The sequence below is a fragment of the Moschus berezovskii genome, chromosome 16 (genome assembly GCF_049115385.1).
Source record: "Moschus berezovskii isolate FMDL1 chromosome 16, NW_MosBer_1.0, whole genome shotgun sequence".
NCBI classification, from domain to species: Eukaryota; Metazoa; Chordata; class Mammalia; order Artiodactyla; family Moschidae; genus Moschus; species Moschus berezovskii.
In genome coordinates, this window is record NC_142475.1 from 18,975,131 (window position 1) to 18,990,207 (window position 15,077).

Sequence of the window (15,077 nt, forward strand, 5' to 3'; positions counted from 1 at the left end):
GGAAATGGCAACCCACTCCAGTGTTCTTGCTTGGAGAATCCCAGGGACGGGGGAGCCTGGTGGGCTGCCATCTATGGGGTCACACAGAGTCGGACACAACTGAAGTGACTTAGCAGCAGCTTAGCAGCAAAATCACTGGAAGATTGATTTATGAGCTAGAGGAGCCCTTTGGATAGAGTTCATACCCTTCATACCCTGTGAGCCTGCGTGCTAAGTTGCTTCAGTCATGTCCGACTCTTTGCGACCCCATGGACTATAGCCCATCAGGCTCCTCTGTCCATGGGATCCTTCAGGCAAGAATAGTGGGTTGCCAGGTCCTCCTCCAGGGCATCTTCCCGACCCTGGGATCAAACCTGAGTCTCTTATGTCTCCTGCATTGGCAGGGGGATTCTTTACCACTAGCGCCACCTGGGAAGCCCTTCATACCCTTAATCTGGCCTTTAAGATCATATTGCTGAAACTGACTTAGCTGTTTCAAGTGCACAAACCTAGACCTCAACCCAGATTCCAGTTCTGCTGAATTGGAGGTGGGGTGGGGATGGAGCTGCAGTAAACTGTATTCTTAACAGTTCTTCAGGGAATTCTTAGATCAACCAGTGGTGAGAACCACTGATCTAGACCAGTTCTAAACTGATTCATCACACCTTTTCCCTTGGGGTCTTCCTTTCCTGTCTGTGGCGTCTGTTCAGTTCTACAAGTGTTTGGTAGCTGTGGTCTCGCTGGATCACAGTGGGGTTCGATATCACCTTCACTTCCACCCGCACTGTGACTAACTCTGTTTATTCGTTTCTCTCTTCCCCAGTGGAATGTGAAGTTCTTGAGAACAGGGACTTTGTCTCTCGCTGTCTTCTGTGTATCCCCAGGTCTTTAAGCATAAGTATTATGCTCGATTGACTGAATCAAGCATCTGCTGTGTATGTGCCACCATGCCAAGTGCTATGGGCAGCACGTATTCCATGTGCATTCTTTCATTTGATCCTCACAGTATCCCTGTAAACTTGGGAGGTCAGATGTCATCACCATCCTTTACAGATATGGGTGTCCTGAGAGGTCTGACAGCTCCACAGAGTGGCAGAGCCAACTTACACCCTTGAACTACCTAAGTCCACTTAGGGAGACGTCCACACATGAAAAGTTATTATAAGAAGAACAAATATTCCAAGCCGCAGCTCACATCAACTAAAGGAAAGAAGCTTGGGCAATAGTGAGCCATCAGGCAAGAAGTGTGTGTGCCCTGCTTTGAACCGCACGGTCAGGGTTCAAGTCCTGGCTCTGACACTGCAGGGTAGTGGGCAAATTTCTCAGCCTCTCTCTCCACCCCAGATTTATCATTTTTGAAATCAGAGTATATTATTATGAAGATAACGATAAAACGAGATGTAGAGTTGTTGTGAGGATTAAGTGAGTTCATAGACGAGGTGTTTAAAGCAGCACACAGAATAGTCTATAGGTGAGTATTTATACATAGTAGATGGCTGTACGTGCTATGGGGTGGGGAGGCAGACAGAGTCCTTCTAACCAAAGGGACTGAAAATAAGGGTGTTCTTCCATGGAGAAGCTGGCTAGGGGCCACAAGGAAAGGAGGGTTTATGAACCTGGGAGCACCCCACTTCTATGCCACTGACTCATTCATGGATGGAGATCCAAGCCTGTCCCCCCTGATTCTATTGACAGATCAAATGCAGTCACCTAGGAAATATCTGCAAGCAAGAGTCACCGTTTTTCAAAAAGTGCATCCTAGAGCCCACACTGAACACTTTGTAACTCCACAGAAAAGTTGTCGGCTTCCAGAACTGGCAGTTGTGTTAGATGCCTCTAGACCAGGCAGACAGAGTCCTGCATTGGTAAAAACCAATGGGAATTTGTTCTGCCTGTCACAGGCCAGAGGTTTCTGGGAAAACAGAACTCTGCACTGAGTAAAAGTCTAAATGTTCCAGATCATCAGATAGCCAGTACCACATTGGTGAGATATGTCCAAGACCTAGGATCCTCCTGGGTGCTAAGGAAATCTTGTGGGTGTGTGCATGTGTGCTCAGTCGTGTTTGACTCTTTGCGACCCCATGGACTGTAGCCTGCTAGGTTCCTCTGTCCATGGAATTCTCTAGGCAAGAATACTGGAGTGGGTTGCCATGCCCTCCTCCAGGGGATCTTCCCAACCCAGGGATTGTGTCTCCTGCATCTGTCAGGAACCTGCATCTCCTGCATCTCCTGGGAAGTCTGCCAAGGAAGTCTTAGGGGTCCTTAAAAATATTCATCACGGGCTTTTAAAAATGATGGATGTGTTTGGGCAGTTCAGACGACTTGAAAAACACAGAGAAAAAACTAAGCACTCCTAATGCCTTGCTCTGAGAACTGCCACAAAGCACATGCTTTCCATGCACACGGAAAGGGGGATGCTGCGGTGAGATCACCCAGCTCCTGGGAAGAATGATTCCTTTCCGTAACCTCCCAACAGATGGCCAGCTTCCTCCACATGCTATCCGGCATAGTCTCACTTCTTTCCAGGCTTCTGGGTTTGGCAAAGCACACTTCCTTGCCTGGCGTGGAGGCAGAGGATGCGGTGTGAAGGTGGCATTTTATCCAGTTGCCTTTGCCTTTGATGACTGCACGGAGGCCAGGGCTTTGCCCTCCTGGAGACTGTTGCCCTTGGCAGCCTGATGCCCGAGCCCACTTTGCCAGGCTCTTCTTGGAGCCCTGCTCCAAACAGTCCCAACATATGCCTCTTTTCTCCGTAAGTTTAGAATCCAAAACCAGACTGCTAGACTGTTAACCTTTTAAATCTTGTCTTTGTCACTTCTTATTTGAGGCACCCTGGGCAAGTTACTTAATGACTGTAAGCCTGAGTCTCCTCGCCTGAGAAACAGGTCTCATAAAAGCACCTGTTCTGTCGCAGTGATTCAAGGACTGAGCGAGTTAATAGATGCAGAACTCCCCATGTCCATAAGCTAAGCACTTAGTAAGCACTCGGAAAACGCAGGCTGCTGCTGCTGTCCCAGGCAGACCCAATCGAAACTGGAGTAATGCAGATTTATGCAAATTTCCTCACTGTCATCAACTGATTTGTGAGCTGAGTATATGCATCCATGCTTTGGAAACTGGGAGTCAAACCCCTGAAAAGGGAAGATCCAAGAATCAGATTCACTTCTCTTTCAGAAAAGATGTGAACTTGCTGATGTTGAGGAGAAAATAGAACACCTTTTCCTTTATTTATCCACTTCATTTTTTAAAAAAGTTCCAAATGACACCAACCGAAGGTCAAAATCCAACGCTAGCAGGTCAAGCAACTCACAACGAAAAACTTTTTTTTTTTTTTAATTTATTTCACTTTGTGGCTTCCTTTTTCAGTTTAGTTCTGCAGCTGGATTAAGTCAATGTTTTTCACCTTTTCTTGGAAGTTATTCTTTACTTTTCCTAAATTATTTCCGTCTCTTCTCCTTATTGTGCTGTGATTTGAAAATAAATTTTCAACTGTCTTCTACACCCCTGCTCTCTAGCCCCCCCCGACCCACTGGGTGAGAGGAGTCTTCTAGAGCCTTTGTCTCCCCCCATCCTCCCCTCCTCCGCTCATTAGGACGAGTCCGCGCACTGCCGCCACACACTCCAGGCTTCTGGATGTTCCTAAAGTAGTTTATTTCTTTCTCTCTAGGACACGATTAGATTTTTCCTCCCATTGTGTTCTTTTCACTTCAAGAACCTTTATTTAACACTTCTTTCACTTCTCCAGTCCATTTACCTACATATATGCTGCTGCTAAGTCGCTTCAGTCGTGTCCGACTCTGTGTGACCCCATAGACGGCAGTCAACCAGGCTCCGCCGTCCCTGGGATTCTCCAGGCAAGGACACTGGAGTGGGTTGCCATTTCCTTCTCCATATATACATATATATAAATAGATATATGTGTGTGTGTTAGTCGCTCAGTCATGTCAGACTCTTTGGGACCCCATGGATCACAGCCCACTAGGGAGGTCCTCTGCCCATAGAATTCTCCAGGCAAGAATACTGGGCTGGGTTCCCATTTCCTTCTGCAGAATCTATTATAAACATATCAATAATTCTGTATCTATATATGAGCTGTATATATATGTATATACAGAGTTGTGTCTAGAGATCTATAGTTATACAGCCATATATAATGTATATGGATATACAGAGTATATATGTCTCTCTCCGTGTGTGTGTGTATATATGTATATATTTTTAATGGTATAACACTGGTCACTGTTTCTTCCCCCTTTGCTTTGCTGAAGTCTTCATTCTTTCACGTGTTCTGTTCAGCTGGAGATCTTTTATGAGTATTTTCTCCAAACGTGACTTTTTGAATGGCATGCATTTGCTCAATGCCATCCTTTAACCTGAGTGTCGAGGGAGAGCTCGTCAGCGTACAGGATTCGTGGGGTGACACCCCTTTTTTCACTAGTCTGTAGTGGTTACTCCACTTTGGTTTCCAGTTTTGCAGCTGAGAAGACTGAAGCCAGGTTCATTCTTTTTCTTTTCTTTTTTTAGTATTAGTATTAATGTTAATAGCTTGTACTTTCTGTCTGGGAGGTTCCAGGATGTTTTATTTTTATTCTTACCTTTGGAGATCTGGCACTTTTCAGAATGGCCAGATGCATGGCTCTTTTCTCACTGATCCCTCCTGGGATTCAGGATACCTCTCCTGTTGAAAAATGTGGTCTTCTATTATTTAATCATTTTCTCATCTCCCTTTGCTCCTTTTTCTCTGCCTGGGACTTTGAAAGTTTGAACGTGTTAGTTTTTCAGTCCTGTCTGACCCTTTGCAATCCCATGGACTGTAGCCTGCCACGCTCCTCTGTTCATGGAATTCTCCAGGCAAGAATACTGGAGTGGGCAGCTAGTCCCCTCTCCAGGGGATCTTCCTGACCCAGGGATCGAGCCTGGGTTTCCTGTGTTGCAGGCGTATTCTTTACCTTCTGAGCCACTAGGGAATTCCCTGACATCTGTTCTTCAGATCTCTCTCCCTCTCCCTCCTTTTATTCCCTCCCTGATTTCTGTCTATGCTATGTGTCTTTGCTTTGCACTTGAAATGGTTTTCCTAACTGACCTTTCCTAACTCGATTGGTTTGCTGGATCAACCATCTAGTGTTCAACTCATTTACGGAAGCTGCAGATCTTTTAGTTCAGTCATCTTTTTAGATCAGGATTTTGCACATATGTGTGAGCTATACAGCAATCTTCCTAAGTGCTCTTTTATGTTCTGTTCACATGGATACCTTCCACACAAGTTCTGTACATTTTCTCTGCTACCCCACAGGCCAGGTTCTTTTACGTGCTGGGCTCATTTGGGCTCCAGTGCAGCCATGGGGCAGTCCCATCAGTGATGGAGCGGTGGTGGGCCACAGGCAGGCTGTTTGTTTCCCAGTCTCCCTTTGCTGTCTCAGCCCTCAGCCCAGCTGTTCTGCTCCTTTGGGGTTTGGGGGAGAGGTAGGGGAGGTCTTCCTATGTATGAGGGATGGGCAGGTGGGAATCTATGATTCTCTGGAGAATAAGCTCTTCCCAGAAGACAAAGCTGTCCCACCTTTGCCCTGGAGCTATTCTGGCTCTTTCTCCAGGCCCTGTTAGACCACTGGGTAGTCAGAGTCCAGCCCCAGCCGTTTGTGCGCCGCGTCAGTCACTGGACTCACAAAAGGTGGGTGGATTGGATTTGAGAGAGAGAAAGTAGTTCGAGTAAGGCTCTCCAGAACGCATCTCCAAAGTACTGTTATATTGCTTTATATTTATGAAAATAAATCACAGTCACTATAAAAGTAAACAGTACAGAATTATGCAAAGTGAAAAGAAAAATAATCTCCTTTTTTTTGTCCTTTTTTCCAGGGTAGCCACTGTTAATAGATTGATGGGTCTTTGAAATATTTTCTGTTTACTTACATGTATGCATGCGTGCTAAGTCACTTCAGTCGTGTCCGACTCTGTGCAGCCCTATGGACTGTAAGCCCTCCAGGCTCCTCTGTCCATGGGATTCTACAGGCAAGAATACTGGAGTGGATTGCCATGCCCTCCTCCAGGGGATCTTCCTGACCCAGGGATCAAACCCATGTCTCTTATGTTTCCTGCATTGGCAGATGGGTTCTTTACCACTAGTGCCACCCAGGAAGCCCACTTACTTACATGCATATTTTTAAAAATATACAAGCAGGATCACACAATATACACTGTTTTTCTATTTGTGTTTTTTCACTTAATATGTTTTCATGGGGTCGCAAAGAGTCAGACACAACTGAGCGACTGAACTGAACTGAATATGTTAAGGACATTTTTTTCCCATATAGGCATTGTGCATTTTTTTGAATGAACACATGACTTCATGGTTTTTAACTGAGCAAATATCAAAGTGTGCTTAATGGTTGTTTTCTCTGTTATGAACAGTGATACTTCCAAGATGTATGTACTTACATACATCTGACTGTATTTCTGTAGACCAGATTACTAGATGTGGACTATTTGGGTCAACAGATATATGCCTTTTAAATTTCAATATCTTCTGCCAAACTTCCCTCCAGAAAGGTCGAGCTTGCTGCTCTCCTGTGTATGGAACAGGAGAGTTGCTGTTTCTTATCCTCTGGCTGTCACTGTATTATCAAACTTTCAGTTTTTGTTGCCCTGATAAATTAAAGATAGTATCTTCTGGTTGCTTTAATTTGAATTTTTAAGTTATTAGTGTAGTGGTGCATTTTTTTCATTTGTGTATTGTCCTATTGCCTTTATCTGAAATTACTTCTTTATGTTGTTTTCTTCCTTTTTTCACTGAACTGCCTTTATTTTTAATTGAAGCATGATTGATTTATGATATTGTGTTCATTTTAGGTATACAGCAGAGTGGTTCAGATATATATATGTTTTCTGATTATTTTCCACTATGAGTTGATGTAAGATGTATTGAATATAGTTTCCTGTGCTATACAGTATGTCCTGTTGTTTATTTTATATACAGTAGTACATATTTGTTAATCCCAGACTCCTAATTTATCCCTCCCGCTCCCCTCCCCACTTCCTCTGGTAACCAGCAGTTTGTTTTCTATGTCTTGGAGCCTGTTTCTGTCTTGCAAATAAGTTCATTTGTATTAAAGGATATGGACTGGCTCAGGAGCCTGGTACCATCCTTGTGCAGGGGCCATGCTCATCTTTTCTGTATCAGTTTTAGTGTGGTAGTGGTTTTGTTGCTAAGTCGTGTCCGACTCTTGCAACCCGATAGATAGTAGCCTGCCAGGCTCCTCTGTCCACGGGATTCTCCAGGCAAGAATACTGGGATAGGCTGCCATTTCCTTCTCCGCAATTTTAGTGTATGTGCTGCCAGAGTGAGCTTGTGTGTTGTATGCTCAGTCGCTCAGTCATGTCCGACTCTTCGAGACCCCATGGACTACAGCCCCCCAGGCTCCTCTGTCCATGGGATTCTCCAGACGAGAATACTGGAGTGGGTTGCCAAGCTCTCTTGCAGGGGATCTTCCCGACCCAAGGATCGAACCTGAGTCTCTTGCGTCTTCTGCATTGGCAGGTGGGTTTTTTACCACTAGCGCCACCTGGGAAGCCCTAAAGTGAGCACATTAGTCTTATTTATTTATTTTTGACTGTGCTCAGTCTTCTAGCTGCACGGGCATTTCTCCAGCTGCAGTGACGGGGGAGCCTACTCTTCTTGCAGTGCACCGGCTTCTCATTGCAGTGACTTCTTTTGTTTCGGGGCACAGGCTCTAGGGTGCTCAAGCTTCAGTAGTTGCAGCTCATGGGCTCAGTACTTGTGGCTCCTGGACTGTGTAGCACAGGCTCGATAGTTGGAGCTCACAGGCCTAGTTGCTCCATGGCGTGTGGAATCTTCCCAGATCAGAGATGAAACCTGTGTCTCCTGCGTTGGTAAGCAGACTTCTCGCCACTGAGCCATCTGGGAAGCCTAGCCTTTTATTTGTATCCATAGATGTTCTTTCTAACTGAAGGAAGTTAGTTCCACATCTGTCATTTATGTTGCCCACAGTAATGTTTCCCAGTGTATTGTCTGTCCTCAGTTTTTTATGGTAGTTTTTGCTATACTGGTATTTTATTTATTTATTTAACCCAATGCCATACCTAAGTTATCCCTCTCTCAAAATAATGCCATTTATGTTATAAACCATGAGCAACCCCATCAAAAGATGGGAACTGCTTTTGTTAATTCATATATATATATATGACTGTATCACTTTGCTATACACCTGAAACAAACACAACACTGTATATGAAATATAGTATAATATAAAATAAAAATAAGTAACAGACCTTTGGGGCTTTACACCGAGTTAGAGTTCCTATCAGAGGGTTAACAGCACCACAGCCGCACTGGATCCACATGAAGGAGGTACACGAATGACTGGATTACAAGAGTTACAGGAATGAGAGCTGCTCACTTCCCAGAAACTACAGCTCACAGAAAGCCAACAAAGGCACGAGATACAGACCATTTACTTATGAATGTGTGAAACTCAAGAAGGTCCACAATATTCCTACAACATGTTGAAAGTGCTTCAGAATTCACACAATACTAATTTTCTTTTGGTTCTGGTTAAATTATATATACCAGTTTATAACAAATGGTAAAATCTGTAACTCTGTTCAAAGTTTTAAAAGATTACTTAAGAATGGTTTCTTGTATTTCTATGCCACCTTTATAGTTCTGGTTACTCATTTCTTAATTAATAAATTCAGCGTGCAGGTTCTATCCCAGGATTTATACACTTCCGGAAGGAACAGCCTCTTGAATCCACAGAGTGTTGAGGTGGGGAGTCCCCCAACCATGTCAGATTCATTTCACATATGCATGTTTCAATGCCATTCTCCCAAATCATCCCACCCTCGCCCTCTCCCACAGAGTCCAAAAGACTGCTCCACATATCCATGTCTCTCCTGTGGTCTCGTATACTGGTATTTTAAATATTTTAAATATTATGCTGTTTTATCAACATTTTGGCCTTTTTTCTTTAGGTTTCATACTTGCTTGGAAAGATCTTCCTTATCTAAAGATAATATCCCTACAAATAATTGATTCATTTTTCCTCCTTGCATGGTTTCATCTTTCACATATAAATCTTTGATGATGTTTATTCTGATGGAAGGAGTAGAGAAAGTATCCAGCGTAACTTGTTAATTTTTTCTACCTATTTAATCCAACATTATGACTACAGTCCATCTTTTTCTGACTGAACTGAAATGACACCTTTATCATAGATCAGATTCTTGTGTGACTGAATCTTTTGCTGATTGATTTATGGTGTGTCCAAAGGGAGAGCCTTGCAAATGAGTCTTTCTGGAAGCTTGACTCGTGAGTGAAGGCCACTGGCACCCAGGAACAGTGATGTTGGAACTTTCTCTCTTGGCTTCTGCTTGGTTCCCCTTCCACACTCACCTGCCTTTTTGTTACTGGTTGCAGATTTCTGAGAAATATGGGCTGCCCGTGGAGAAGATAGCAAAGCTTTACAAGAAAAGCAAAAAAGGGTAAGAAAGAAACCGAATCTCAGTTGACTTCCAAATCAGATGTGTCTGCACAGTGCCTTTATAAAAACAAGATGGCATCCATCTTTTGTTAGGTCTGTTGTCCGCCTTTTATAAAAACCATGTGTTATCTTCCCTAAGGAGTGCTGAGCCGCTTACCCGTGCCATGCATTTTGAAGATCTTTAATGAGAGCAAGAGAAGGGGTGAGAGTGCGTTGTCATGGTATCAGCTGAGATGTCCCCCTCCATGACAAGATTAGTGGGTAGAGTAGAGGGATCTGGAAGTGGGGAAAGTGGCCCTTGGGCAGAGAGCCGAGTTTGTTGGGAATCAAGTGCTGCTCTTAAGCTTGGTCTCAGGGCAGCACAGTAGGAAAACAAAGGATTCAGGACATCAGGGATTCTTCTGGGGTCATTATTAACCCATGATTGAAGTGATTACTGAACCTGCTTGTTCTCAGTGTTAAGAACAATGGCTCTCGTTTGTCTGGTCTTCAGTAGGTTCTGGGTCCCCTGCTAAGTGTGTCATGCGCATTGTTCTGTTATTCCTTATTACTCAGTGAGGTAGAGTCTTATCCCTAATTTATTGCTGAGGAAATCAAGCCAGAGGGAGACTAAGCATTTTGCCCAAAGGCTCGTGTTCAGTAGGTGAAATGCAGATTTAACCCAAGTAAACTTCTGTGGCCCCAAAGCCCAAGTATTCTGCTGTCTGCTGCCTCCAGCCCTCTTGGGGCCTCCTGTGAATGAAGCTATAAGCATAGTGGCCGTGGAACAGGATTTAGTACTGGAAAAGGGTCTCCAGTGAGTCAGCTTCTGGATCCATTTTCTTACAAAAAGCGAAAAGTTGATCTTTAAACTCTTCTCTGGGCCTTTTTCATAGAAGAAATTGATGATCTGGGATACTGGGGACTTCCAAGTGATGGGGGTCTCAGTTAATTTGGAGTCAGGCAGGAAACCCTTTCCATTTGAGCCCTGGTTGAAAAGCTCACTGAAATGCATGTTCTTTCCAAAGTCAGTGCAAGAGGCAGTGAGGTGGTGAGATCTGAGTGGTGTCTCAAGGTCTCGTGCTGAGCAGAAGCCCTGGGTGCTGATGTCCATGCCGATGGTAGCATTTCACTTCCACGGGGTCCGGTGTCAGGCCCTGGGCTAAATACTTTAATCCTAACCACAACCCTCTAAAGCAAGGTTGTTATTCTTATTTTTGTGGAAGAATAAACCGAGACTCTGAAAGGCTAAACAACTTGCCTGATGACACATAGCTGTAAAATGATAGTCACTTCTCAAAGGTCTGTCTGACTTCAAAGATGGGGATTGGCTCAAGGACTTGTCTCATGGACAGGCCCTGAAAGTTGTTGGTTTTCTTAAAACGAAACCCAGCTCAGATGGTTAACTAAGGACTAGGTCACATGTGATAGAGTACGAACTTCAGAGTAAGGCAAAGCTAATACCCAAACCAAACTCAACCTTGAACCGGCTGAGTGAACCTGGGGACATGATCTAACCTCACTGAACACAGGCTACTCAACTGCAACATGGCGGTGATCGCACCTGCTTCCATGGTTGTCCGGAGGACTGAACACAGGTTTGCAGAAAAGACTCCATGCTCGAGGAAGGGTAGCTGCAGCTCTGGTTTATTTTCCTCTCGTGAGTGCAGAGGACGTTTTAAAAAGGTGTTTTCAAGAGGCAGTATGGTTTAATGAAAAGAGTTAGGAGACCTGACTCTTTAGATGTAGTCTCTGTCAATAGTTAGCTCTGTGATTTCAGGCTCTGTTAACTTTTTCTCGGCTTCAGTTTACCAGTCTAGAGAGCCAAAGGTTTGGGTTGAATGATCTCTGACATCCTGTCTCATAAGAAGTTAGTGCTGAGAAATCGAGTTTTTGCTTACCTCTAAACTGATGGGAGTTGGTGATGGACAGGGAGGCCTGGTGTGCTGTGATTCATGAGGTCGTGGAGAGTCGGACACGACTGAGCGACTGAACTGAACTGAACTGAAACTGATGTCTGGGGAAAGAAATACAGTGAGGGCCTCTCTCCCTGCCTGTCTCCTCTTGCTTCCACCCCCCAGCCTGGAGCCTGCCCCTCACCGAGCACCTCGGTCATGGCATCTTTGTTCTCACCCCCGCAGCATCCTGGTGAATATGGACGACAACATCATTGAGCACTACTCAAATGAAGACACCTTCATCCTCAACATGGAGAGCATGGTGGAAGGCTTCAAGATCACACTCATGGAAATCTGAGCCCTGCTCTGGGCTGTAGCCCTCAGGGCCTTCCTTCCCTGGGGAAGTCAGAGGCCCCAGCCCCCAGGACCCGCAGACCCACCTCACCCATCTGACGACTGCTGTTACACGACTGCGCTGGGGAGTGGGGCGAGGCCAAGCGCAGTGCTGGGATCCCCGCATCTGGGCCACCCACCGGTTCCTGTCCTGGAGCCGTGGCCCAAGCCCCTCGGGATGGGGCCTTGAGCCTGTCACATCCTTATTTATTGTCCACCTTTTTTCCGGAGCCCGGGGCCCAGGGCCTGCCAGGAGGCAGGTCACTGCTGGCTCTAGCTGACACGGGCCGGAGCTCTCCCTTTCAGTCCGTTGATCCTGAAGAGCCTGAGGGAGCTCCCTCCTGCCATCTCACCCCCGACGTCTCCTGAGCGGCTGGACAGAACGACCCGCTTCCTTCGTCCGAGGTGGGGGGAGAGGTGGACACCCCTTCCTGATCAGAAGCCTTCAGTCTGCTCTGAGGAAGGTCATTGGTGGGTACCCCCAGGGGTTCCTAGTGAGTAGCCAGCCACCAGGCCGTGTACAGGAAGACATTCAGCCACCGTGTAATTAGTAAGTAACCCCGAAAGTGTGCCTGGCTATCATGTACATAGTGTTTATAATATTGCAATAATATATTTTGCCTGTGGTATGTGGGCACGTTTACTGCCGCCGGCCTGGGGGAGGCGCATACCTGGAGACCCCGCTTTCTCCAAGAGGTTTCTGCCTCCGTGCTGTTCAGAAGACATGTTGGGTGAGGGACACGGCCTTCAGGGTGTCAGGCAGTGGGTGCCAAGATGGTTGACCCCCATGGGCATGCCTGAAGCATCCCCATTCCCTATGAGCACTACCTGCCCCAGAGACCTGCTGAGTTTGTCTCATGGCGCTGAGCTTCTCCTGAGTCTCCCTCTGAGCTGTCTGTGGGAAAGGTCGGATTGTCTGAGGTCCCAGCTCCTCCAGCTTTGGTGTTGGTGCCGCCTGAACTTTCTGGAGAGGCCGCAGGGACTTGCCATCAGGGTTCCATCACTGGGTCTGCTGCAGAACTCCTGGGCTTTCGTGAGGATCCGGCCACTGTGCAGCGTCTCACAGTTTACAAGCACATGCTCATCTCAGCTGGCCCCCTGGAGGCCCAACTGCAGTCCTGAGTGGTGCCAATGGCTCAGCTCTGGACCACCAGGTGTGGGCTGCCTTCTGGGGCTCAGCCGGCTCGGGGAGGCTGGGCTGCTGGATGCTGGATGGGTGCGAGAAGACCCCGGGAGCCCTGGTAGTTCTGAAACCAGCGTCAGGAAGATGGAGAGAGAAACCTTGTCCTTCTACCGGGTATCCTGGCAGATGAAGAGGAGGTGAAATGCTTCCCCAAACAGTTGCAACATCATGAACCGTCCGGGCCACAGTTCTCTTTGAGGGGACAGGTACATGGTCTAGGGGTTCGTGGTCAGCCTTGTGGGCTGAAGCACTAGGTTTCTGGTAGCCACACTCCCTAGGAGGCCCTGGATCTAGGGCAGGTTCTATGGAAGGGCCCAGATTTGTTTGTAAAGCACTTTGATATCTTACCTGGGGGCTTTCTCTCCAAGGGCTCCCCGCCTTCCCGCCCCATCTGCCCCTGAGGCCCAGAGCAGGATGGAAGGGCTGCTTTCAGCCCAGCTGTCTGTGCTAGAGGCTGCAGAGGATTCGGAGGGGCTGGAGGGCAGGTGCGTGCCCAGGAAGATCTCTAGGGGTAGTGAGCGGGCGCCTTTCTGTGTGTCTGGACGCGTCACTCCCCCCTGTGGTGCCAAAGGCTGCCTCCTGGATTCCGCTCCGCTCCAGTCTGCCCCCTGTCCTCCACTATGCGACTGCCACACCCTGGACCAGCACGTGGCGCCAATGGGACTCAGTGTGGGAAACGCATGATCCGCAGCGTGCCACCGCGCTCCGTGCCCAAGGGGTGACTTAAGACATGACCGGCAGGCACGATGGAGAATACTATTGGGCCAAGGCGTAGGACTCCAGAGTAGGGAAAAGAGAAAATCTTTGGCAATCGGACATGGGTTCCCTGACCTTCTCTCCCCAGCCTCCATGGATAAAATGTTTGGTCCTGCCGTAGGCAGAAGATAAATCCAAGATGCTTTTGCCTTTGTCCCGGGGCCCTGGGCAGTCACTGTGGTGGCCACTGCCAGAACAAAGCATGTGAGGTCAGTGCCAGCAAAGGGTGGCACACAGTGTGCCTGTGCATCCAGTCTGTCCGCATCTTACCAGTCCTCTCCACGTTCTCAGTGTGCCCGTGGCTTAGCTTCGAGGTGGCCTTCACTGTGTATGTGAGCAGAGCTTTGATGAGCAAAATTGTCCAAGGGGGAAGAAAAAAGCAACACTCCAGAGAAATGAGAAAACTTGCCTCCTCTTCTTTTTTTTTTTTGGTTTCTTAATCAGACTCAAATAAATAAGCTCTAAAAATTCCATGTAAGATGAGGGACATATGCAACAAGTGTTTTTCTTATACTTACGCCAAATGCTTAGACTTTCTGGGAAATTGGGTCCAACAGAAAAATGCAGTCAGATGTCATCTTGGAATTGGATCCTAAAAGACTAAGGCATGTCCCAGCCCAGAAACTTAAGAAGCATGAACTGAATCAGACATTTATTTTCCTTCTATTTAAAATTATGAAAATGCAACAGAAGCAGGGGGTTTGTGCCAAATTCTATGAACAGTCCTTTCTTAAAGACAAGCAAAGGAGATTGCGAGATGGACAATTTGTGCTCATGTTTTTTTTTTTTTTTTCTAAAAAAAGGCAAATGTAACTTAATAGTTTTGTAAATGGGAGAGGGGGAATCTATAAACTATAAATACAGTTATTTTATTTTTTGTACATTTTTAAAAAGAAAAAAATAAATATTCATAATGTAAGAGTAAACTTCAAGCGTCCGTGTTTTCTGAGAGGTGGGTGTTGGGGCTCTTCGGCTGATTGGGAAGAAGCCTCTGTGTGCACTGGGAAGGTTCTGGGCTCCCTGTGGGCACCTCAGGTCCTTGGCTCCAACACAGCAGGCATTTCTTTTTCCGGTTGCCCCATTGTGCCTCCACCCCAAGGTTAAGTGAGAAGAGGCTGAAGACATCACCAGGCCTTGAGTATGACCACAGAAGGCCACCAGGATGGCTATTCTTTCTGTTCCTCGGGGTAGGGAGTAAGCTCTGTCCATCCACGTTTCTCTGCCTCACTCCCCACTTAAGTTACCACAAGAGCCTTTCATGTCCTTTAATTCATCATCACCCACCTTTTCACAGATGCTCAAACCATGTGGCTGAAACACCAAGCTCATCACAGCAGTCTCTTGCTCTGGAACCCACAGCCTCGCTCGTATCCACCAGCTCAAATCCCAGTATTT

At 46.5% G+C, this 15,077-nt stretch overlaps 1 protein-coding gene and 1 non-coding gene across 6 annotated transcripts in view; one reads left to right on the forward strand and one right to left on the reverse strand.

Moving 5' to 3' along the window:
* Window positions 1-14,471, forward strand: part of GRHL2 (grainyhead like transcription factor 2) — a 175,193-nt gene extending 160,722 nt beyond the window's left edge. For all 5 annotated transcript variants that reach the window (XM_055432073.2, XM_055432071.2, XM_055432072.2 and 2 more), the window contains exons 15-16: window positions 9,410-9,474; window positions 11,594-14,471. In XM_055432073.2, the coding sequence (XP_055288048.1) occupies window positions 9,410-9,474; window positions 11,594-11,708 (180 nt within the window). In that variant the 3' untranslated portion in view covers window positions 11,709-14,471. The remainder of the gene's footprint in view (window positions 1-9,409; window positions 9,475-11,593) is intronic.
* On the reverse strand, window positions 7,083-7,185 carry LOC129560575 (U6 spliceosomal RNA). The gene has a single exon (XR_016039416.1). It is a non-coding gene; the product is annotated as a U6 spliceosomal RNA (small nuclear RNA).
* Window positions 14,472-15,077: the final 606 nt, after the last annotated feature.